At 39.5% G+C, this 26,420-nt stretch overlaps 2 protein-coding genes and 1 long non-coding RNA gene across 3 annotated transcripts in view; 2 read left to right on the top strand and 1 right to left on the bottom strand.

Moving 5' to 3' along the window:
- Nucleotides 1-26,420, top strand: part of LOC145434849 (uncharacterized) — a 262,689-nt gene that overhangs the window by 27,719 nt on the left and 208,550 nt on the right. The gene's annotated exons all lie outside the window — the stretch shown is intronic.
- On the bottom strand, nt 1,229-6,721 carry LOC145434892 (uncharacterized). The gene is made up of 3 exons (XR_013913621.1): nt 6,355-6,721; nt 4,417-5,225; nt 1,229-2,309 (listed from the first exon to the last, which is right to left on the bottom strand). It is a non-coding gene; the product is annotated as an uncharacterized LOC145434892 (long non-coding RNA).
- Nucleotides 6,715-25,704, top strand: LOC145434836 (cytochrome P450 3A11-like). Its single transcript, XM_080312067.1, has 13 exons — nt 6,715-6,840; nt 7,459-7,564; nt 9,472-9,524; nt 10,033-10,129; nt 11,574-11,788; nt 13,264-13,418; nt 14,195-14,325; nt 14,427-14,508; nt 16,687-16,847; nt 16,933-17,021; nt 23,704-23,841; nt 24,926-25,082; nt 25,455-25,704. Exons 1-13 carry the CDS (start codon nt 6,770-6,772, stop codon nt 25,539-25,541), a joined length of 1,542 nt encoding a protein of 513 aa, XP_080168193.1. The 5' UTR covers nt 6,715-6,769; the 3' UTR covers nt 25,542-25,704.

Here is a 26,420-nt window from a genome sequence, read left to right as displayed (position 1 = left end):
CCGGTTCAGTTTATACAGCTTATGGTTTTAGTCCACGGATTAACCTTCAAATGTAGGCTATATGTTCTGAATTCCAGGTAACTTTTCGCGTCGCGGGCCACATTTCAATAAATGATTGGCTGAGTCCAAGTGAACCTCAGACAGTCGGAGACCATTGCTATCGAATGAATTAACACGGCAGGCTGCGAGTCAGGTTGCGAGAATAGCAATGAGAAATCAGGCCAGTCCGCGCATTTAGCTGCACAGTATAGCTCAGAGCCAATGTTCCCTCTAATTTTTGACGAGTCTGCGCACACTCACCAACTCATTGCGCAGACCCTTGGACAACAGTGCGTAACGACTAATAAAAAATGTCAACGCTTCGGATTTTTTGTGCGCAACTCACATTTTATGTGCGTAGTGACCGTGTCAGCACTGCGCAGCTTCGAGGGAACATTGCTCAGGGCTGGGCAATTATTTTTCCCAGAGGCCAAATGAGAAGCTGAAAACACTGATTCGGGCCGAGTCAAATGTTTAAACTGTATTCTGCGGCATATCAATTTCATTTCTGGATTGATTGCAAAGAAATGATATTTTTATAGACTGATAAGTGGTTATTATTAGTTAATGAGAAAGAGAGAGTTTATTCACAATAAAAAACTGAAATCCCAATTAAAATCACAGACCCAGTATGTCCTAAAGGGAGATCAGTGACAGCAAAAAAGTTTGGATTATATTATACGCAAACAGTAAGGCCCCAGTTGGAATCAATATTTGTCGCAGTCAATTTCAGCGTTTTTTTTTACAATAGTTGCAGCCGTATGCCATTGTAACATTACGAATTTCACGGCCTTGGACTTTATTTATTATAGCATACTTTGCTATATTATGAATCTGGATTACATATACTTATGCAAATAAATAATCACGCCTCAAATTCAACACGTATCTATTTACATGTATTCATACATAGGCTGCAGCCTATGGTATTAGTCGTCGAATTAACATTCACAAGTAGATTTGATTTTCGAAATTATTTGACCCGCGGGCAGTAAAATGCCCTGGTCTGGTGTAGACCGTGGTGTAGCCTATACCTATTCGGATTATCGCAAAAACACAAATCCTAATATACACACTCTCTATTGGTATTGTGACTGCTGGTCTACTAATCCCAACCTGGTCGGTGATATAAATTATTATGTATGTAACATCAGCTGGATCAGAGCTGATTGAAATCTCAATCAATCGATAATCGTCAGATTACATTTTTGTCTACCAAACACAATCACACAATATGCAATTCGATATACAAGACACAGTGCGATGTAATGGACAGATAGGATGATGCCGAAACGACCAGTTGCGGTTTCTTGCTCTGGCATCCACCTCGGCGTAGTGTCCAATGTCACGGTCTCTTTGGAATTAATCGTTCATTCGTCGGTTCTTTTTTATTCGCACTTTCTTGCTCTTGTCTATGTTCTGCTCTTCATCGGTTATTTTTCTGAGCTCTTTGTCGCCGTAAGAACAGCGACGCGGGGGACGTGAAGCGCAGAAAAACCTCCGACGGCGGAACTTGAACCTGGACAGCCTGCGTAAGTGGCGCCGACGCTCACCATCTCCTTCAGCCACCTTATTGGTAATCGTGGTTATAATGATTATACTGCAGCCTAATTCAGGTACAAGGAGACGTCAACATGTAATTCTCGCAAGTATCAGACCCTACATTTTCTACTTCTTTCTGATGTAGTTTTGGTATGTCGGTAATTGCCAATTCTAATCGCAATTGAGTAAAAATTTATGACATTACATCTACTTCTACTTTAGTAGCAATACATACTACTTCGACCATCTTTGCATAATTGGTCCGTACTACGTCGACGTACGATTACTTGAATTAAATTCAGGGCGCTGTCCAATATTAGAACGTAACAATCTGTGCTAGTTGTGTTGAGTGTTACTTGCGTGCGTATCTTGAGAATATCCGTGTATTTTGGAGAATTCATAAGTAACCAAATTAATTATACTAAAGCGAAAGGAGGCCAAAGTTAACATGCGTGAATCTGGTGGCTGTAATGAGCAACGAATCGTCAATTCATGTATTTTACAAATATGCAGAGTAGACCTACGGCAATCGTGTTGAGTCACAGTCGCACAATGTCCACTGTCCAGTGTCCATTCATTACCGTCACTTGAGCAACTTGAGCAGTTCGGACTATAGTTTCTTCAATCTCTATTTGTCGACGCTCTTGCAAGATAGCGTACTGGTGAAGCGTCCGGCTTCTTAATCGGTAGGTCGTGGGTTCGATCCCCGGCCGCGTCAGACCAAAGACCTGATAAGTAGGGCGGTTTTTTTTGACATGTCAAAATTTGTCAAAATTGTAGCGTAGGTCAAAATTTGTCAAAATTTTTCATTAAGTCAAAATTTTTCTGACGTCTGCATTTTGTCTGTATCGTATATTTTGCACTTTCGGTGAACTTATCATTTGATATTTTACAGCTTGTAGACTATTTTATAGGCCTACTGTTGTAAACGGCTAATTGCCTGCTCATTGTGAATCATAAACGGTCAAATAAAACAAATAGGTAGACATGGTGTTATGGTAAACGTACTGCAATATCCTAACTGAAGAAATACTTTTTGGGCATTGCTCATTCTTATATTAGGAAGCGCATGATGAAAAATTGTGATGTTGACAACATTGTCAGAATGAAGCAACACGGTGTTTCACCAGCAGTGCACGTGCACGCACAACTTGAGTGTTGTCAGCCAACAACTGCTACTGTTGAACGTCCTTCCTCTATTCTTGGCAAGCTTCCTAGTAAGGAGTCTAAGGACATGCATTTTCTGCCCAAGAATGTAGGAAAGTATCTCTCGTTGCACTACAAATTTTTTAAATTATTTCTACCATAATACATATTATAACCACTGGAATTCTTCATAGGGTCAGATTTCGTTAAAATTGTTTTTTTTTTTTTTCATGAAAAAAGTTGCCTGTTTCTGAGCCCAAAACGTTTTTTTCAGGTAAAACTACTTCGTTAGAACAGCCACATCCAACCAGAAATGAAGATAAGTGGTACAATTTTAACATTATATGGGAAAACACCTAATTTGCATACGTTAGGTCAAAATTTGGTCAAAATTCAGTTTGTTTAGGTCAAAAAAAGTCAAAATTTTGATTTTTTAGGTAAAAATCTTCCTATTTTTAGGTAAAAAAAACCGCCCTACTGATAAGTAACACTGGTATCCATGACTTCCCCGCTTGGCGCTCATACATTATTGAGATTAGTGACGTGCGGTCGAATGAGGCAGGTGAGGCAGTGCCTCACCTGTCTGGGTGAGTAAGTGAAAATCGTGAAAACCCTCGATGAGTCCATGATTTATTGATGTTTTACATCGATGTTCATAAATACCTAAATTTGAACATTTTTATCACCCAACATCATCAATCTGCATAATTGTTATTAAAAAATACAGCGCCAAACGCAAGGTGAGGCACAGGTGAGGCACGGGCGGGTCGTGCCTCACCTGCGACAATGCAATTCATCATAAATAGATCGGAATTCATAATAACTGGTATCAATCAAAGGCCATCGTCACACTGATTCCGAAAATCCAAATATTAACAGTGTTAGGCCTCCAGAACCCCCTTAAAATCGCCAACGAAAGTGACATTCGGCTTTATTACAGACAATGCCATCGCAGAGAAAAAATGGCATGGTGAGGCACAAACGAATCTGCCTCATGCACTATTCGCTAACAATTGGACAATCGCAGCACAGTGAAACGCGCTATCGATTTCGGAATACAACTGTCTTGTAGGCATTATATAGTAGCGACGGTCAATACGTAATGCAGAGCAAATACATTCCCTTACTTATGTAGCTGTTATTTATTTTCCGTTAAATTGTGGTATGTGATAGCTACTTGCATAGGCTGCATTGTCGTTGCTTTATGCTTCGAATAATTTATACCGGTACTTGAAGAGATAGTAATTATTATCCATCTAAACTTGCCCATTTAGCACAATAGCGACCAGTCCTACATGTATTTTATAATGTGGAATTGCAACAGCTATCAGTGTGCAAAGAAAATGCTCTCTATACCCGCTGCTGTTGTTATTCACATTTTGGATCTCTTCATCAGGTAGGCTACTTTACGTGCATGTGTGTGTGTGGGGGGGGGGTCCGTGCCTCACCAGCCATGAACCCCACTGCACGTCACTGATTGGGATAGCATGGAGGGGTGGTGCATGACTAAGAAAGGCGTACAATGATATATCTTCACCTTCCTTGTCCAGCGGCATATGCACATCATGCACTCAAGGTATGCATAATTGCATATGCACAGATTGTGTGTATGTATATCATGAGTCGGTGTATATACCGCACAAAACATTCAATGCTCGGTGACCAAAGCTGATATATTATTGATACTACCTTTCTATTGAACAGCCCGAAGAGCAGTGATTCAAATGTTCCTCTGTCTTCACTGCACGCAGATCTCAATATAATGGTAAATATTGAATGTATGCGTAATTGTAATCGGATTAAATCATCAAAGACCATTCCATGCTACTATATTCTTTACTGTAATTCTCCGTCAATTATACACACGCTCGTGGATTAACGGCAACAATCATTCCTTAAGGCTGCATACTCGGATACAGTCGGCTATTCTATCACGTTTGAAGTGTACACTTTACCGTACAGTGTGCCAATTCGACTTTGAGTTTATACTGTGCATCGGTGAGCTGGTAATAGTAGCGGTTATGTAGTTATTTACAAAAATCTCACGGACGAGTCTAAGATAATAGCCAAATATAGAAGACCAATAGCTGTAGAGAACAGAGTAAACAACGGTATCGTTTCGCTACGATATATTTTGAACTATTATGGTCAATTACTCTCGTCACTGTCGGGAAAGACAATATGACGTATACCGGCTGTACAATCGATTTCGAACATTGCATGCAACACAGATACAACATCACGATGTCGCAATATCGCATGACGTATTCACTGCGCACTCGTTCTAAATATGAGGAAATGATTGCTATTCGCTGTGAGCAGACGCTCGATAACAGAGAGTAATGTTTACATTTAGAGGCTTCGCAGTGAGTGTGTTGTACTGTAGAATCGCAATGATGTTGTTACGAATGACTGGTCGCTGCAAACTTCAATTGCCGAGTAAACGTCCAATCGCACGACCTTACGAGTTGCGATTGCAGAAACACTGCGCAAGGGAACTGTAAAATCGAGTATAACAGATGTCAGTCAAGTGCCGATGAACCAGTATTAAAGTTCGTAAGAGATATGAATAAGTCCATCATAACTAGGGTCGGGCATATATCAATCGCTTTCTGTGGCGACAGCCTGTGGCCCACAGGTAAATGTTACCACCGGTTAAATGCCATCCAGGATAAATTCCTACTCGATCGATGTTCTCTGTGATCCAAAGATAGTAGATAATGTAGTTGAATTTGCAATATCGTCGAAGCAATTTATATAGCATATAGCTAATAGTTACACAAAATATGTGTATGCGCGTGTATACTGTATATCTATATATGTAAGTTCGTATTGATGAAATGTATTTATAATGTAGTCTAAAGCCCATGTTACTAAGACTAAACGATACATATTTATTTATTTGAAGAGCTTCTGGGAGGTACAGAACTTCAACATACAATTAAATAGTATGCTCATGTTGAAATAAACCAGAATATTCTCGGATGACTCTCGCCAGAGGTGATCGTCAGCAACCAGCAGAGAATTGGAAAGAACATTGCATATCAACAATCGTACAGCGTTGTGCGATTTTTTGATGGCTCGATTTGACTCGAGTCATTTTTTCAAATGCGTAAAATTACTGGACTCGAGCCAATTTTTGTATTGACTCGACTTATGTACCACAATATTGGTATTTCGTCTATCAGCACTGTTACTTGGAAAATAGGGCCAAAAACTAGCAAGACTGAGGAAAATTACTATAATGTGAATGCGAGCGATTCCATATCACTCGAGCAGAGTTGAAAAAAGTGAATTGAACCGTATTGAACAGTGAACATAATGACTTGGATTTGAACTCGAGTCAAAACAATATGCCTCGGACTCGACCCTCTGCTAGCTGCCTTGGACTCGGACTTGACTCGGTGGTGAATTGAAAATGACTCGACTTGAGTCGAGTAAAAATATAAAAGTGAGATTGACTTGTGACTCGGAACCTTGTTACAACCCTACAACCGGCGTATTTATTAGCTTCGTATTCCATATAATAACTCTTACAGACGTGGCGCACAAAACCAGTGATATTATAAGCACCACTATCACGATTTTACTACAGCTAAGCTAATAAATAATAATGAAGCATACTACCTCTTTCTGGACCATAACTATTTCGTAGCGCTGTGTGGTCATTGCGAGGGTCAATCACTATTAAACAGAAATGTCATGCCATGAATATTCATAGTCTCGTGCAGCATGGTTGTGAAGCTTCAACGGTGGTAATAAAATACTGAAAATATAATTTTCGTTGTTAAAATATCACTATTGATTTCAAGGCTTACATTTCGTTACCAGAAAAAAATCGACACTGCAGTACTCTACTCAAATCAGTACAATTGATACGCGACTTGATCCGAGCACTCAAATCGTTGCGCCAAGCCCTTACAGTCACACCCTAAACCTTCGAATAAAGCTATACCGCAACTGAATCCGTAATCCATAATATTTTGCAGATTTATCAAGATAGAATATTATTGAACAAAGCAATTTCGAACACCAACTGAGCATGTGGACTCCTTTGGATATATTTTCACTCGAAACTTGGGCGTTACTCGGGAGCATCGTGATGCTTACATGGTGAGCGAGTGGTAGCGCAGCGCTATCAATCTAGACTCGAGACGCCGATATTCCGGTTGTCAAAGCTAAAAACGACTGTTCCTCTCCCCGTGCATTCATCTCAAATAACGATAATGATAATAATCGGCGGTTCTATTATGTTTATTCGCTCAAACCAAACAATGTACAATGCTATTCACAACGCACAATGCGATTTAAAAACATCTACTGGAATGTTGAAACTACCAAGTCCACTCTCGCAATCGAACATCCACTTCTGCTTGAAGCCTAATGTAACAGTGTTCGTCGATATGAATCTTACGGGTATCTAACCATTTTGAGACGCTTGTCCTTGCTCTCTCCATTCGCCCTTCTCCTGGCCTTTCTCTGTGCTTTTTGTATCGGGGTCTCTAGCGTCGATGGCGACAACACAGTAAGTCATGTACAATTTGTACATTCTATCTCAATCCTTATGGCTTGGCCATGGATTTGTATATTCTGCAACTCGATATATATCGAAAAGAATGCAGAGAGCTGCAGCATGGCCCTGAAAACGTTATCCTTCAATCAGTCCCCAGATAACAATCGTAGATCACAATCTCAGTATTTAGTCTTTCAATAAACATTATTAAATTTCAGGTATTACGTTCACCGGAAGTGGCAATATCACAAAGAACAGAATATCCCGCATGATCCACCTTCATTGCTACAGATTGGAAATGTTCGACAACTATTCAACAAAAACGTAAGAAAGGTGGCTGTATGGTAGCTTGAATGGGCACTTAACCGGAGAAATTACGATAGGCGGTATCCGATCGGCCCGGTCTGTAAATCCGGCATGTGACCGTCTGAGGAACATAAGTTTTGAGCTCAGACAAATTGCGAGTGGAACTATACGCTGATTTGAATTAGATGTCATTTCAATCTGTTCAGTGCACAACGTATGGATATGTGCAGACTTCTGCACACATTGACGGCAGTGTAATCAGGTGGACGAAACAAGCCGCAATTCAGTTTTCAAATACGCATTATTTTCCTTATCTACGGCACGAAGTGAACTGCCGTAGTAGCCACTTGGCGATTGTGGCTGCTACGAAAGCGAGGGACAGTTAGATTCACAATTACAAACTAGAATTTCAAACAATGTCATTGCTACCGAAGTTCTTGCAAAGTTCTGTAGTACCGACGATAAAATGTAGGCGAGTAGCGCAACGTTATGTGGTACCGCCGAATACTATGAGAATTGAGAATTCGATCAGTATTTAGAATTTCGGATTTTCGGCTATTTACGATGAATTGCGTTATAAATGGTGAGGCATGGCCCGTCTGCGTCTTACCTCTCATTTCGCGCTTTATTGCCGAACAATAAATATGAAAATCTTGTGATTTTGGGAAAAAATGTTCAAAATCTTGTAGCTCGCGAACATTGATAGAAAATACCGATCGTAATCGAAGGTTTCACAATTTTCATTCACACATCCTGACGGCAGGTGAGGTACTGTCTGACTTGCCTCCTCTGACCAGACGTCACTGATGTATCACAGCTTACAGGGGGTGAGCATATATACTGCTGTTGTAGTGACCATGTTTGGCCCCACCTGCGCATGTGATCGAGGGTTCTCGCACTTAAAGGGTTACTGAACTCTAAAAATGATGTGGTCTCAAATTGAAGGGCAAAACGAAAGCAAAATTTGGGCCGCAGCCGTTTTTTCAGAACGCCACCGTAATGGAGCTGTAATGTATTGAAATTTCCACAGATGCATCACGCTCCAGCAGTCACGCAGAGATCGAACTTTATATAATTGTCAGCAGATGTTATGAAGGAAATATGTCGTACACGCCAAGGTGGTTTAGATATCGCGTTCAACGGAAGATGTCCAGCCAGGAGATTTATGTCAATATCGGGCCTAGTGTATTCTATTTTCTTCATGACATCGGCTGACAACTATATAAAGTTCGATCTCTGCGTGACTTCTGGAGCGTGATGCATCTGTGGAAATTTCAATACATTACAGCTCCATTACGGTGGCGTTCTGAAAAAACGGCTGCGGCCCAAATTTTGCTTTCGTTTTGCCCTTCAATTTGAGACCACATCATTTTTAGAGTGCAGTGCCCCTTTGAGCATCACGACGACCCTAGGTTCTCGTAACTCAAGTTTCGCATGCTAAAATAAGGCGACCAGCATAATTAGTACGAGTCTTTACAGATAAAATGTGGCACACACGACGTTACGGATTTTCAATTGTGACGTAAAAGTTGATTGACATGTATGGCTCTTTGGGAATTAAAATGAAAAAAAAATCGGGCCAATACGGCTCGTCGGACAAAAAAGGTTCCCGACCCCTGTTATAGGGGATCATCCCCATTTTGCCGATTTCATTCCAGATCAAAATGCACACAGATGCAATGCCTGAGTTACAGAAAAAGTAGCTAGAATATGTTTTAAGGTTTTCAAGACATAGCAAACGGAAACCACGACTTTCTGCAAGTTGGTTTATCCTGAACAACTCTAACATATATATTGACGTCCAAGAAACAATTTTGCAGCGGATATCGTCACGATTAACGCATTGGACACCCATGGCATCCCATCAGATATGAATTATTTATCGATGATTACCTCATGAAGTAACTCATTATCTGTATCTGCAGACGGCGTTTGAATACGACAACATGATGAAGAAAAAGCACGGACCAATTTGGGGGTAAGACGGGCTCACAACTTCATATATTCAAATATTCCCCTGTAAATGTACCAACTAGAAATTTAATCCAGTCATGCGCTACAGTCGGGAGATGGATGATTGTAGAAAAGTACGGAAGATTGATGATTTCGCGGTCATATTAATCAGAACCTTTTGCTGTCCTTGGTTTTCTCTACAACTCACAAAAATGAACGTGTATTGGAACATCATCAATAAACCAACTGTATGAATAATGAGTAAACTGCAAAATATAATATGGAGCCGACACTATACGTTAATGTGGGCTCACAAACCGAACATCTAAAAGTTTGGCTACTTACTACTTTGATGAAGTGATATTTACCGCAACAATGAGGTTACAACACCACGTTGCCATTTGGTATTCCATATATTAATCAAGAAACGACTGATGGGACTGAATGTAAAATTGTGAAACTAATTCACTCATATAAACGCTCCAGGTCTAGCCTATAGTATATAGATTACTTAATATAGCCTCCAATTACAGAACGTATTCATTTCTCAACCCAAGTATCACCATACACGACCCGGACATGTTGAGACAGATACTTATCAAAGAGTTTTATGCCTTTCCGTCCAGACAGGTAATAAGATATGAGTAGATTATTATGATTGGACATTCTGTTGATGCTCGGGTATGACTCTGACTAGAAGTGAAACTGTTGATCACGGAATCAAAACGAGTCATGCACGCCGATATATTTTAGAATACATTCTCTACCCATTATCTGCGCGAATCACAGATGCCTACATTCGTTCATCTGTACTTAAAATGGTAGAAGCGCTGATGTGGTCAAAATAGTCGGCGGTGCTACCCAGATAGCAGTATATTTCTGCTTTATTACAAGTAAAAGTAAGACTTTCCAGTAGGGGTGTTCAAAAATGACTTTTCTTCTCAAATTATAATGGCTACTTGATAAACTGGTTGGGTTACCAAATTAAAGGCTGCACATCGATTTTGGTGCAATTCCAACCTACAGAGGCATTGCTATAAGAGAAAAACGTTTTGAATTTATTTGATAAAAATAAAAATAAATTTTTATAAAATTTTACTCACTACCCCATGAAATTGTTAGGTTGTCCGACAAAACGATGTACAACAAATTTGGCTCAATTCCAACCAGTACAAGCAAAGTTATTGGAGTACAAAATTTTGGATTTGAAAAAAAATAGTATTTACGGTGTCAAATTCTTTGATTATTTACTATTGGTCTATCCACCGTAAATACTATGATTTGAAATCTCAAATTTTGAACATCAATAACTTCGTTTCTACCTGGTTCGAATTGAGTCAAATTCGTGGAGTGGCGAGATAGCGTAGTGGTGTGATCCACAGCTACAACACCAATGGGTTGTGGATTCGAGTCCGACCGAGGTCGACTCCAGAATTCCTAACCAAGTGTTGGAGGTTTATCTAGACTCTTCCTTGCCACGTGATCCGCGTAAGCGGTGTCTTATAAAGCCTAGAAGTGGGCCGTGCCACGAACCGGCCGGTACGCAATCAAAATGAAGTATATCAGCCTGCTGTAAATGACCATTGTAGTCGACATACACCACGAATACCACAAACAAACATATGTATAATTTACGAAACTATATTATGTTTCTGTGATGAAGGGGCTTCTTCACGCAGGTTATTATGCTTGTTCCACCCACAGTTATTGATGTATAGTTATCCCAAAACTACTTTTTACTTCAAAAAATGCAAATCGTATAAAGTATGTTGTTTTGCCTCCTAATAGTAGAAATTGAAGTAGTGTAAAAGCATAGCCACAGTAAACAGTTCAAGTAGGCAAATCTTGGGAAGTAGTATACAAAGTGTACTTGTGCACTTCGAAAAAATATTTTGTTACTGACCACGTCTGAGGTGTTACCCATTGGGACACATCTTACAACGAAGGACTAATTCGTAATCTATTTGTATCAATATGGAATTATCGGTTCTTTGGTATAATATGAACATTGCCAATCGGCTACCGCAAATTGGAAAATCTTGTACTGCTATTGAGAACGTACATTACAATTTAGAGACAACTTCTCAAGATAAACGGAAAGGAGCTCAATGAAGGCCTCACAAATGTCGAAGGCAATCAATGGAAGCGCATTCGATCTTCCCTCACTCCCACATTCTCAACTTCAAAGCTCAGACAAATGATTTACATCATGGACAGATGTGTAAATAACGCAGCAGCGGCGTTGGACCGCAGAATTAAATCCAGTGATGGAGTCTTCAACTCAAAAACGTGAGTAGTATAGACATGGGGCGATTACTGCCTCGTCTCCTCCTCTACTCTAGACACTGAATAGAGTTGTTCCGACGCGGCACTGAAGTCAATGAGTGGCGCTTTATCAGGTGTCGGATCCTGTCTGCTATACACGAAATCTGGCTCGGACTAGTCAAACCGTTGCGTATCAAATCTCTCCTGATATCAAATTCAAGCAGTCCAGACGAATAATACGGAACAGCTTGTTCAGAATATAAATGGCTAGATTCGCAAGATTGCTTGCTCGTCCGATAACAGTCGAATAGAAAATGAAAAGACAGCAACAGAGAAATATAATGGTAAGCGAGAACGGACGGCGCAACAATTCAATCAACCAATCATCAAATCAAACAGAACAATTAAAGAGTTGTCTAGGACAATAACGGAATGCAAATATAGGACAGTTGAATTGAACTGATTTACTAAAATATCCAAACTGATTAACTGAAAACATGACTCGTCAAACCAAGAACGTCAGTGGCCGACCAGATCAAATGGCTAGATCTCAGGTTTCACCTTATGCATGAAAACCCGCTAACAATTGGGCACGTGGATTGTGTTTCCTATTCCATGCTTCGTGTTCTAATTTCCAATCGCAGTTCAGTCGAGCTGCATTTGCACACCAGATAACCCGGACAACGGCTTTATTCGTCAAAAATGCTCGTAAACGGAGCAAAATGAACAACTGCACGTACATAACTCCCGTCAATTCCGACATTTCTCCTCTTAATTCGAACACCGGTTCTCAATTCATATCGTTATATAGTTACCCAATAAACAGTAAATCGTTCGTTTTAACACAGGATGTGTGTGCCAGTAGGACACCATGGTACATACGCACCGAAACAGTTTGTTTTGTGGATTGTGAAATTATTTTCTTCCGGGATAACATCTTTTTGCTTTTATTTTCTACTGTTTTGTTGTGTACTTTTATAAGGAAAAATACCATTTAGGTCATTGCATTTGAAATAATACTGTACTATTTTAACCATATGTGTGCGTGTCACACATTAACGTAGTATGCAGTGCTTGTAGAATTGTTTGGTATCGAAATGCCGGATAATAAAACCAACATGAAGGTGTAACTCTTGTGCATTTTGTGCGATCGGTGCAAATTATAGCAGTATAGCGCAGGTTCAATTTCATTTATTACGCAACAGTGCAGTATTTTAATGCGTTGTCTCCCTAGTGCCTTTACGCGTGACCATGAAAGGAACAATTGATTTCCGCTCAATTGGGACAAAGTCGTTTCTCCGCTTAATTCGGCCAAACGTCAGCGGAATCAAAGTGTCCGAATTAAGCGGAGTCTGCTGTATATCTACTAATTTATTTATGGATGAGCCAAGCATCAGGAAATATCATGTTTTTCATATATGCTGGAAGTAGCCTAACTGCTATAATGATACTATGGTCAGAATCACGAATATAAACAAGAATTGCATTTTTTCATCCAGGATATTCTCCCGACTCTCCCTCGATATCATTTGCTCATCCGCGTTCAGCACAGAAGTCAACTCACAAGACGATTCCGTGCAGGAGCCCGAAATAGTGAAACAAGCCAAGAAATTATTTTCCGGAACCTTCTTTAGTCCGTTGATCGTCCTCTGTTGTGAGTATACAAATACATTGACTCGACTGGCGCGCGCGAATTGAACGTCATGTTCAGGACTCGTCTCGCGACTGTCTTGTGGATACATAAATATTTTGAAATTATGTGACGCGGCATCGCTACCGTTGATTTAAAAGAACATGATTTTCGGAATTTGGATATGAATGATTCAATTGAACTAATGGAAAATGTATATATCATTATAAACGACTCAAACCCTGGTAAATGTGTTGGTTTGACATCAAGTACGTTAACCATGATACCATTTGAAGTATTGTTCATAAAGGTGTAAACATTACTTATTTTTATGCGCAGGTAGACTATATTTAATTAATGAGTCAGCTGAATATATAGGCCTACCCTGGATCAAACCAGGACACGCTATATATATTGGACGTAGGCTACCCATATAGACATGACTTTCATGAAATAAGGAATACCGAACATCAGTATTTTTCTATTCCTTGACGTGGTGGTAAATATCTTCAAGTGAGATCGCAATGTCACATAGCAATGATCTATACCATGTCAATCGTCCAATCTGGTGAATTTTGGAAGCTACCTTCCGAGCCGTCACAAAACGAACAGCCCGGTGGCATCTTCCTAAATCATAGGATTCACGAGCGCTGTCTTGTGACGGAAATAGGTTAATCTACATCTCACATCATGGTTATGTAGCGAGCGGTCCATCTAAATCGCATATCCGTACCCCACCTGGCGAGATCTTCGCGTGATGTCAGCAGATATTGAAAATCTCTTTATATTCATTTTTCAAGTCATCTTTCCGCCGTTTGAGAAAGTGTTAGCATATTTCAACATTTCATTACTCGGAAAAGGAGCGGTCCAGTACTTCAAAGCTCTCACACATCACGTTATCAGCAGTCGAGAGTCTGACTCGGAAATTAAGGTGTGAGACATAAATGCTCAATGGAGATAGTAGATCCAGACGAAAATTTCCCTACATATAATCTTGAAGCGCTGTTTTAATGTGTTATATCGTGTGTTTAGTCGACGAGGGTGGACCTTATGCAACTTATGTTGAAAGGAGAAATATCCGAAGAGAAAGCAAAATCTGAAACGGTTGAAAAGGGTATGGTATACCTTATTGTCTATGTTTCGATTTTCTGTGAAGTATGTTGTATGTGTTCGGTATGTTGTGTGTGTTCAGTATGTTGTCTGTTCGGTATGGAAACTTCGATGTTTCATGGCTTCGTATTCGCTGCATTGTGTGAACATTTTGTAAAATAACAAAACTTTATGATAATCTATAATTTAGAGATCCGCGATGAAAAGATATAATAAGTAAAAACCTCTTTGATACAGTCATATCGTCATGATTGACATCATTCGAATAAAACGAAGTGCACTCTGAATAATACATCGCCATTATTTATACAAACTGTGGTGCAGAAGGGAGGAATACATACAACGATTCGGGTTTGATTTGACATTGTGTTCACACGACCCATAAAAGCTTAGGACCTCGCACCATCCGTATTGTATCTCCATGCGTTCGTGTCTTCCAGAGATGAAATTTCTATGTCCTGATCCAATCCAAATCCGAAGCTTCAAATCCTAATCCAGAACTTTTGAATATTCAAATCCTAATCCTAATCCGATACAAAGTGTGAATTCTACTTAGAAAGCTATAGCCTATATCTTATGCCTATATAATTCTGTGAAAAGAAATAAAACGCTCAATGAGTGTAAAAGTACATGGGGTAATAACTTTGCAAACTTCGTAATATCGTTCTCAACCTTTTTGTCTTCGCGGGCCCCTTTCGGACCATCACCGACCCCCGCGGACCCGCACGAAGTTTTAGTTCAAATTTAGCTCAATTATCGTGCAATCGTCATCTGTCTTGTGCTAATGATGACTGTAGGCTTAGTGATAAACAGCAACAAAATGACTTTTCTTGAAAATAAGTTCATATACTACTCACGTCGAAATTGGGTTGACTATTATTTCAAAGCAAATTCTGCAACTGCATTTCTTGAAATACGTGGCCGTGTCTTGAAAATCTGCCCCTTCTATTTGATATGAACGAGTGCCAAAAATCGATATCCACAAATATAGGTAATGGTGGCGAATGTAATAATAACGCGTAACGCTTCCGACGACACATTTGGGTATGATCGCAACAAATGGGGCACCAAAAAGTGACAAACAAATTTCGTTAATGAACAATGAACATATAACGTCAAGCCTGGTCATTTCTATCTAGCAGCTTATCTTGAAGGTATTATGGAAAACGTGGTCGTGTATATCAGAGATGAGCATGGATTAGGATTAGGTTTTGAAAAAACAGGATTTGTGAAATTTTGTCGGATTTGGATTGGATTTGGATTAGACATTTTTTTCAGAACGGATTAGGATTTGGATTGGATTTACCTATTTTCTGGGAGATTGAAATGTCGTGTGGCGAATGGCGACAAACTTTATTCAGATCAGTTATTAATGTACTTATGAGTATTAATGTACTTATGATTACTAAGTTATCTTGTGAATCGGCTGTGAAAGAAAATTTTCGAATCCCTCCATTGCAGTATTTTTTCAGAATTTCCAGTTGGATCGGATTAGGATTGGACATGGACTTGAATATGAAAAAGTTATGGATTAGGATTTGGATTTGGATTTGAAGGTTCGGATTTGGATTGGATTAGGACATAGAAATTTCAAATCCGCTCATCTCTGGTGTATATCACAGAAGAAAATGGATTTTTGTAAACATTTCGAAGTCACTGTGATTGACCTTTCTCATCCAACTTTTTTTCCATAATCCCCAACAAAACATCACTAAATAGCAAAATGTTTGTATCAGTAGGCTATGGGCAATTTAGCAATTAAAATGAGCTGCACAGTATGATATTTCATCTGAGATGACCATTCAGTTATTGTGAACTCTGGAGTTTTCCTGGTAATGAAGCGAAAACTGCCTCGTGATTTTCCGAATTAAAAAAAATACAAATTAGGTTAGCAACTATTTTGAGGCTTCGCGGACCCCCGGTTGAGAACCACTGTTATAGGACGAAAAACTTTGTCACCATTCGCCAATCGGTAAATCCAATCCTAATCATAATCCATTAAAAATATAATCTCAAATCCTGCTCAAATTCTAATCCGGCAAAATTTCCCAAATCCGTTTTTCTCAAATCCGAATCCAAATCCATGCTCATCTACGCTGTCTTCTACTGTAAATTATAAATTCATGCACTTGTCTCCATCGTAAACGATACTCCTATACATTGGAACTTTCGTCCGCAACAGGAATGGACAGGAATGAAATTATCGGCAACTCAATGCTTATGATCCTCGCCGGGTATGAAAACACTGGGAACACCATGAGCTTCGTGGCCTACAATATGGCTCAGCATCCAGAAATTCAGAGAAAACTGCAAAAAGAAATCGACGAAACATATAACAAAAAGGTAATCATTTTGAACTCGTGAAATAACTAGTACGGAGAATCAAACTTATTACGGTTAGCTGATATGGTATAATTTATTTCTCAAGGGAAAATTTGACTACGACAGTGTGAGCGAAATGAAATACCTTGACATGTGTGTCAACGAAACGTTACGAATCTACAACCCAATTGTAAGGTATGTCAGTGGTGTAGCAGAGAGGGACGCAGGGGATACGACCACATCCCCAAATGTTTCAAAATTCGCTGCGAATTGATGATATTAGAGTTTCGTGATAGTTTTAAAATGATATTCCACACCGTTTCCTCACTATTGGGCTCGAAAGTCACGTGACTTGTGGTTCGCTGGGGCCAAACAACTATCTTAGATAGCCGCTCCCTGTGTTAATTTGCGATATTGGTATGTTTTCAAACCGTATTTTCTGTCTCAGTGAGGTTGTTTGAAGTACAGTTCTAAGTTTTATGTTATCTTCTATGACTTATTAGCTAGTTTCAGGACTTTTAGACACTAACTAGGTAGGTTTATGTTGTTTTGCAGCCGCGCAAAATGCCAGGGTATAACGTGCCTATTTGTTATAATGGATGAGAAAACAATTCGGAGTAGTCTTTCCATCGACTTCTGAATTGCCAGAAAACGACAGGAAAGTGACTGAAATTAATAAAGCTAGTGGGAATGATAATATAATTAACATTTGATCTATGCTGACTTGTTTGTTTGGTGGTATCAAATGTCATACCGGTATTTTGTGTGCCCCAAAGACAGCGTAATCGAGTCAGCTTCAATAGCAAATGATTTAAGATAACCCACAATTATTGTATTTTTATTAAAGTGTTTACATACTGAAATTGGCCTAAGAATAGACGCATCAACTGCAGGCATCGGTTTGCTATTAAGATATCTGTGCCATTTATCGAAAAAGATAATCAAGAATTTCGGTCAGCCAAATTTAAGTTTAACCATGCCAATCAGAAGGAAGTTATTGATTGTTTCAAGGATAGTGCTGAGAAGACTGCTATTGCCGGACAAGGACAAGAGTACCGTACTTTCGACTTGGTTTTTGTGATGATGCAGCGATTTACAATTTGGCATCATTCTAACTGGAATGTAAATATTCTTTTAATGGAAGACCAGGTCTTGCTGTTACTCATGACACTACTTCATATAATTTAGTACTGGCACGGTTGCCAATGTTTTTTCTAAATTTTGGTCAAGTTTCTATACATCAGTGTTGTTCAAAAACAACTTTTTTTCCAAATTTCACTGTCTCATGAACAAAATTGTTAGGTTGGCTTGAAAAAAGGTTGCACGCTAGATTTGGCTCAATTCCAACATGCAGAAGTGAAGCTATCAGATTTTACAAAAAAAATTAATTTATTGAAAAAATAAAATATTTTATAAAATTTTACTGGCTATGCCATGAAATGGTTGAGTTTTCAAAAAAAAGTATAGCAAATTTGGCTAGTTGAACCAAATTTAAAATTTTCTACCTTCAGTAGCTTTTGCATTGCCCTATACAAAATTTACACAAATTTCTTGAACAAAAATCAGAGGGTATAGGCTAATTCATAACCATTTTATTCTCTTTATAGATACTTTTAGATGTTTAACAAATCAATGCAAAAATTGATGCTAGCCTCACTCATCTGTACCTGATTGCTGTGCTAGTGAAGTTGCACTGTGCGCTATACGTAAACCATATCCGGGGCATCTCTGATCCCGGCATCTTGTATGATGCAATTGGTATCTCTGCCACAAGCTGCTCTCCAGAAGACACCATCTCCTTCATCGCAAGAACGAAAAGCACACGCACGCTATTTACCTCTTGAACTGTGAGAAAATGCAGCTCAACTGTCTATGGAATGACGTCACCGTAGGGAAGTGGAGCGAACAATTCAAGACGATACCGGCCTTAAAAGTCGGGACCACATATACTTCCTGAACTTGGTAGAAATCCACCCAAAACGCTGGGAAGGAACTGACATTGTTGTCGACATACGGTACATCAACGCCACCAGTAGGTCATTTGTGTGGGACCAGCCTCGTAACCATACGGACCCAACAACACTTGTATCCCTTACCGTCGTTCTCAGTGCCAGGGCCAGTGCACCCTAAATTTACACAGACGCCGTTCAGCATCTTGGCTTGTCAATGGAAGATACTGACGTCGACGCGATGCAGCAACGCAATAACTACAGATTGCCATGGAGTACTCACAGTTACACTGCTTGCTGTTATTCTCGTTTACGTCAATTTCGATATACTAACACAGTCCTCTCAATTGTATTGCTTATGCCTGCCCATTTTCAAGCCAACTCTGTGTGTTTAAGTGGGTCGTCAGTTTAAGACTACCTCTACAGTAGCAGTGTATAGCTTAAGTCAAAACTGCATCCGTTTAAGGCACGTTGGCAACATTAATCAGGAATACCTAATCTGTGACCAATACCTACATTCCATTTGTTTCATTCTCGGTACAAAGGAAATACATCATCAAGTTGTGAATTTGTCGAATTTATTGGCCAGTTATTGATTTCGTCAGCACTCTTAGAATTTTGTAAAATCAAGCGAGAGTATGCAAGATTGAGAAAGTATTGTTGTGGAAATATTCTTATATCAGAATTAGGTAGTTTTTCTATTCAGAATCTTAGGGTATCATCGGGTCCAAAGCGAATAAATGGCATAAGTTTTGAGTATGCAATGCACAAGCTGCCCTGCACTTGTCAAAGTACTTGTGATGCTGGGCAAGTACTATAGTATCACCGACTCATTTCAAAATGAAGACTTTCTTCTAAATGCTTAAGTCTATTAATGATCTTGATTTGGTAGAATAGGGACACTTGATATCTATCAATACACACATCTCAAAACTGCATCCGTTTATGGCACGTTGGCAACATTAATCAGGAATACCTAATCTGTGACCAATACCTACATTCCATTTGTTTCATTCTCGGTACAAAGGAAATACATCATCAAGTTGTGAATTTGTCGAATTTATTGGCCAGTTATTGATTTCGTCAGCACTCTTAGAATTTTGTAAAATCAAGCGAGAGTATGCAAGATTAAGAAAGTATTGTTGTGGAAATATTCTTATATCAGAATTAGGTAGTTTTTCTATTCAGAATCTTAGGGTATCATCGGGTCCAAAGCGAATAAATGGCATAAGTTTTGAGTATGCAATGCACAAGCTGCCCTGCACTTGTCAAAGTACTTGTGATGCTGGGCAAGTACTATAGTATCACCGACTCATTTCAAAATGAAGACTTTCTTCTAAATGCTTAAGTCTATTAATGATCTTGATTTGGTAGAATAGGGACACTTGATATCTATCAATACACACATCACAAAAGTGACGCAAACATGTCCTAAAACTACTTTCAAAAATATAACACTCTAGCACAGAGGTCTCAAACACGCGGGCCGCATGCGGCCCGCGAGAGCATTTTGTGCGGCCCGCGACGGCATTTTGGAATATCCAGTATTCGACAATATATTCAAGTGCCATCTATTTTTTTTAGATATAAGAGCTTAAAGTTCAATATAAAACTACTATAAAAATCACTGGAATCTCAACAAACTTCACTATCACATCACTTTTAGAAGTTACCATGAGGTAGAAGATCAGCTATTACGTCACATTTCTAGTTCTTGACGATAGAACATGACCCGTTGAAGATACGTGACTTAAAATTGTGATTTGGTTTGGTTCGACCTCCTCGTCAAATTACTCGGTTTCGGATTGACTGGGTGATTATATAAAAATGACTCGAGTTGAGTCGGATCAAACGTTAAAATCAATATTTTCTTGGCCAATTTATTCAACTGGAAAATAGTCTGGTGTGAATGGGCTTTCTGATTTTAATATAGCTACCATCAGAAATTTTGTTGAAAATGGACAGGCGCTACGAGAAATCTCACTGTAAGCACAAAGGGTACGATGGCTAAAAAGGCTATGAAGCAATGCTATTACTGTGGCTCAATAATTATTATATTCAAGTTGTTATTGATATGTTCCAATAATAATCGAAGGCAAAATCTAACGCTGATTTAATTTGACTTTGGCAATGACAATAAAAATAGCCTATATTTATCACGACTGTAACAAAACCAGGGTTAGGCTACACCGCTCAAATGCTCTGATGTCAGATCAATCTTCAGTATATTTTGTAATATACTACATAAAATTGTGGCACGTCAAGGGTCTACTAGCTGCACTATTATAACCCGACAGTTTTACGATGTCATGATGCATCCTGTCGTATTATGTCTTAACTTATTAATTAGAAAAATTATGCCCGGCACAAAAAATTATTCAAATATTTGAAAATGTGATTTTATTTCGTGACAAGAGTGAATAAGGCAATAGTAAATCACATTTCCACGATGTTTGCGCAATGCCTGTCTGCAAGGACCCATCAAACAAGGCCTATAGTTGGAACCTATACATTGAATATCCCAATTATTGATGCTGCGGCCCGCGGCTTCATCAAAAACTAGGAAATGGCCCGCGAGCACATTTGAGTTTGAGACCTCTGCTCTAGCAAGTATGCAATATTACATAGTACTCCGAAAAGGTGGAAATACTATCTTCTTTACTTTGAGTCAGTGTGCATGCCTCCTCTTTACATCGCCTAGGCCAAGATGGGTGTCTGATTCCATAGACTACCCCAAGTCGCTTCGACATCTTCCTGTCTTCTCATTGTATCGCATTTTGCGGTGTATTGAACTGATAAAATTGCTAATAAACCAATGATGATGATGATGATCGTCTGTTTGCACCACAACATAAATGCTTTAAAGTTCAAAGGTCTCTTTGCTTTTTGATAAGCTTTTTCTGAGTTCCTGTCACCCATTCGTTCACCATCTTTCTTCTCTTGCTTGCTTCCATGCGTCCTCGTCAGTGGTGCCGATTTTCGAGCGTCATCGGCTTTACTTAGCCATCTGGGCTTGATTACATGATGCTGCTCATGTAGTTAGGTAAGCATTGGGGAGTCCAGATAAGCCTCCGACCCACTTGCGTCAAGTGGGATTCGAACTCAATTCCAACGCTTCCCCAATCTTTCAGGTAATTTTGCAGTTACCAACCTCTACGTCATAAACTTTCTTTCTACTCATAACTGAACTGAATATTTCCCAATTCTCTGCCATCACCACCATACATTGCTGATGTTGGATGGTCGTTGTCTAAATCATTTTGACTTCTTCTGACCAGATTCGGATTAATTTTGAAGAACTCGCAAATCGTAAAAGTAGCTTAACCAAATCCATCTGAAATCAAATTTAACACGGTACGGTAATGTTACAATATTACTAATCTCCGATGCTGACTGATCACTGACTCCGTGTCGATAAGTATACACTTGAAGCATAATAATGCTGCAGCCATACGATGAATAGTTAGTAGGTCCAGATGAAGGTACTAAACCTTTGAGTTACTTGTTTGACATAGGCTATCTTAAACTGCTCTAATCCATCATGTTAATTGAATACTATACATTGTCATCTATCTGCACGAAAAAAAAATCAATCCTGTTTTAGCCACTTTCGTAACACAAACATATAATGTGACAGCAAAGACCAGCGCTGTAGCAGAAATTGCGACATACAAATGCATTACTGTCGCAGAGAAGATGCTACCAGAAACGCGCTTGGCCCCAGACGGTGGTTGCTATGCTGAAAAGTCACGTGACTTTCGAGCCCAATTCTAAAATTACAATAAGTTACGACAAACCAGTGTACTACATACAGGATGTATATATTCACAGCAACCAATTTCGTTAATTTCCGGCAATAACAATCACCGATATGACAAATAAGTTCTACAAAATCAAGCAACACAGACATTGCCTGATATCCCCTCGCAATCGGATCTTCGCCGTGATTAGTAGGCCCATAGTGGCTACTTCAAACCATCTCTTGTTAGCTACATCTCCTGTTGGCTACGGCTATATAAAGCCGTCTCTTTGTTGATTTACCTTCTCCAGTCCTAAATTTGTATCAACCGCTTTCAAGCAAAAGTGACACGCAGTGTGTCGATACATAGGTGTAATATAAGTGCGAATGCGTTTGTGGTTTACGGTAGTGGTCGGATTCAAAAGTTTTGTCAACCGGTTCTGTCACAGAATTGATTTTTTCATTCGGTTCTGGTACAAAAAGTCTGTGACAGTAATCGCTAATCAGTAATGGCAACCAATTCGCAGATCTCATAACTAGGGCGATTTTTTTTACCTAAAAACCGGAAGAATTTGATCTAAAAAATCTAGATTTTTACATTTTTTTACCTTAAAAAACTAAATTTTGACAAAATTATGCCCTCATGTATGTAAATGAGGTGTTTTCGCATATAATGTTAGAATTGTACTACTTATCTTCATGTCTGGTTGGAACTGTCTGTCCTTACGAAGTAGTTTGACCTGGAAAAACTTGACAGACTTGAAAATTTTGACAGAATTTTGACTTATTTGGGACTTGTCAAAAATATCGCAGTACTCATAATATTTCGTGAGACGGTTCTGTAGAACAGGTGCGAACAATGTTCCCTCTAATTTTAGACAAGTCTGCGCACACTCACTAACTCACTGCGCAGACCCTTGCACAACAGTGCGTAACGACTAAAAAAAAGGTCATCACTTCGATTTTTTGTGCGTACCTTAGATTTTCTGTGCGCAGACACCGTGTCAGCACTTCGCATTTGCGCACGTGCGCAGCTTAGAGGGAACATTGGGTGCGAACCGGCTGAATCCGACCACTGGTCAAAATTGTTTACGCATCCCAAAAAGATTTTCCCTCACCACACCTTTGGCGTATGTCTCCACACACAGTCAGAGTGACAGTCCTAATACACGTGTGTCACCACATACAGAAACGCTCGTATCTGCGACAAGCAAGTCACAATCAACGGCTTCACGATACCAAAAGGGATGCAGATCTTCGTTCCGGCATTCGGTCTATCGCACGATCCTGAATATTGGGACGAGCCGGAACTTTTCAAACCAGACAGGTACGTGTAGGGTTGTATTTAAAACAAGGACCTTTAAAAAAAATTGTGTTTTTTTTAATTTGTAAAATCATGTCATAATTGTGTAAATACTTTCCAAAAACATGTTGTATGAGCCTATACGGACAATTACCACCCGATATAGCCGACGTATACGATATGGGATGGTTGGAACCCTCAAAATAGTCGGTTCAACAGCTAAAGTACGTAGATATTTCGTCAAAGGAGCTATGTTTACCCTGTATTTTCAATTGTCGATGTCAATCCACTATGACGTCACAATCAAATATTCGTGACGTTATGGCTTTAAAAAATCAGACAACAAAAAACATTACAAAACATGTTTTAAACAAGGGCCTTGTTTTAAACCTGTTTGTTTTAAATACAACCCTGTGTGAGATCAGCGAGACAAATTTGTTGGTAAGCAGTAGTTCATGAGTGCGTTTGGTAATTTCACGGTGACTAGGGTTACCATATTTTGGGATCCATTTACAAATTACCAAAGTTAGATTACCAGACTAGAAAATTGCTGATTCTAGTATTTTGACGGGGAATCATGTTTTTCATTTTCCCAATCCTTCTCCTGAAAGACCCGCCCGAACATCCGCATTGCAGATTTTGCGACATCTGTTAGATGTGCCTGCTCATTAGCCTAGCTGCCAAAGCTATAGAGGAGGACGAATCGCCGAAAAGGAAGACATTTAGGCGTCCTCGGAGGATATTTTCGAACAGTCGTGACTTAACTCATTACAACCCTGCTTTAAACTTAACAAATCCTAAATCTAAGAAGCAAGTATATATTGGTCAAAAATCTGTTAAGTAGAAGAAGAAGTGGTCGAAAAATAAAACCACCCGAGTAAGTGGTGTAACCCCTGCTTCAATACCCTGAAAAAGTAGAAATACGTTGCTAGTGACCATCTCTGGTCGTATGAATGGTTACAGGTAAACCGCGTTGTATGTCGGCAATGGAATCAACAGCTATAATGTGTATGGGACTTGCGAGAATGACAACTGACCAAAAAGATGTCGACCAACACGAGTAAATCCCTAATGTGCACAAAACTTACATCTTTACAATACTCTGCAGAATGGAGGACATGAGTCAGATCGACAATATGGTCTATCAGCCGTTCGGTGGAGGACCGCGAAGTTGCATTGCGATGAGATTCGCGTTGATGGAAGTCAAGTTCAGCATAGCTAAACTGCTTCACCAGTTTAATCTGGAACCTACAGAGGATACCCCGGTAACGATTTGTCTATTTTACGCGGTACAGAAACTCTTTGTGATTGATGGCACTCTCGTATATACTGATATCCGAACCAGAATCAGGCTCCATCAGCCATATAAAAGTCTGACCCGACTCACAACTCTCCACTTCGAAACCAATTTAGAAAGAATAAGGCGTTGCTGTATCCGCCATCCGGAAGAAGACAAGCTTGACAAGCTTTCAAGTTATTTGGACATGACTTAGTAGTTATGACATTTCTTTTCGAAAACCCTCCTTCCCAATCAATGTTCCCTCTAAGCTGCGCACGTGCGGTCCACATTGAAACAGCAAGCCCACAAGCCCACAAGTTACATCTCCGCAGTCACATCTAATTTTCTAATCTTGCAGAAACCGCCTCTGAAGCTCGAATTTGGAGTCAGCGTCAGACCGGCCGTGGATTATAATCTTCGAGCTGTCCGGAGAAATGTGGAATAGGAGACAGATGGTTGCACTTACTGTTCGTTCTGTAACTACCATGCTAAATGCGCAAAATACCGTTTTGATATAAAAACTAATCTGTACTCATTGATAGTTACGTTCTATTTGTACGCGTGTGTTTGAAATAATGATGTTGAATAAAAAGAATTCCGTTACGTAAGTCCTACGATTTGTGATAGGATATCTCTGTTAATCTAGTTAGTGAAAATTGTCCGCATCGACATCAATGTAGTCATTCGGGTTAGGACCGTTGTCAGATGAGGCAAATAAATATCGCCAATGTAACATGGCCAGGCGTGACTTTATGTAGTGCTTTGGTATGTCTTGGATTTCAGATCGATAGGGCGCAGTCATAATTAAATCTGGGAAAGTTGAAAATTACTCTTGGAATGAAGTTACGTCACATATTCATCAGATTTAACCCAAGTAAAGTGGCGTTAGAATCCCAAATCTCAGAAATTGATTAGGGGAGTGCTCCTGTACACGCCATGTCGCTTTATTATCAGACGCAATCATTTTATATGACTCTTACGACAAGAGTTTAAATTTGCCGAACAACACACTTAAAATGAGGGAAAGAAGAACATATAAATGTAACACCCGCACACTATGTATCAGCAGTTATTAACCGCCGGTGTCGGCCAGCGTTAACTTTCCGGCTGGTCCGCCAAATATATTTCAATCTTATTCGGTGTGCGGTCCAAATGCGGCCGAGAGATTTCTGTGCGGTCCGCGAGGATAATTCTGTATTGTTGTCTATCATTGATATGACGATATCCCACTTCATTTCATGTATTAACAGCATGAGATGAAATGCGGATGATGAGACAGGCTCATGTAAGTAATAGTGAATAATTAATTATCGTTTATTGTCCT

Source organism: Botryllus schlosseri, chromosome 3 (genome assembly GCF_051294905.1).
Source record: "Botryllus schlosseri isolate E-star chromosome 3, Bs_hap1, whole genome shotgun sequence".
Lineage (NCBI taxonomy): Eukaryota > Metazoa > Chordata > Ascidiacea > Stolidobranchia > Styelidae > Botryllus > Botryllus schlosseri.
This window is presented reverse-complemented; position numbering and strand designations above follow the sequence as displayed.

Bases quoted from the DNA above. Each gene is read 5' to 3' on its own strand.
- LOC145434836 (XM_080312067.1), top strand. From the start codon at position 6,770: ATGTGGACTCCTTTGGATATATTTTCACTCGAAACTTGGGCGTTACTC. The intron at 7,565-9,471 runs GTAAGAAAGGTG...CTGTATCTGCAG, and splicing joins GACAACTATTCAACAAAAAC to ACGGCGTTTGAATACGACAA. The intron at 23,842-24,925 runs GTACGTGTAGGG...AATACTCTGCAG, and splicing joins GAACTTTTCAAACCAGACAG to AATGGAGGACATGAGTCAGA.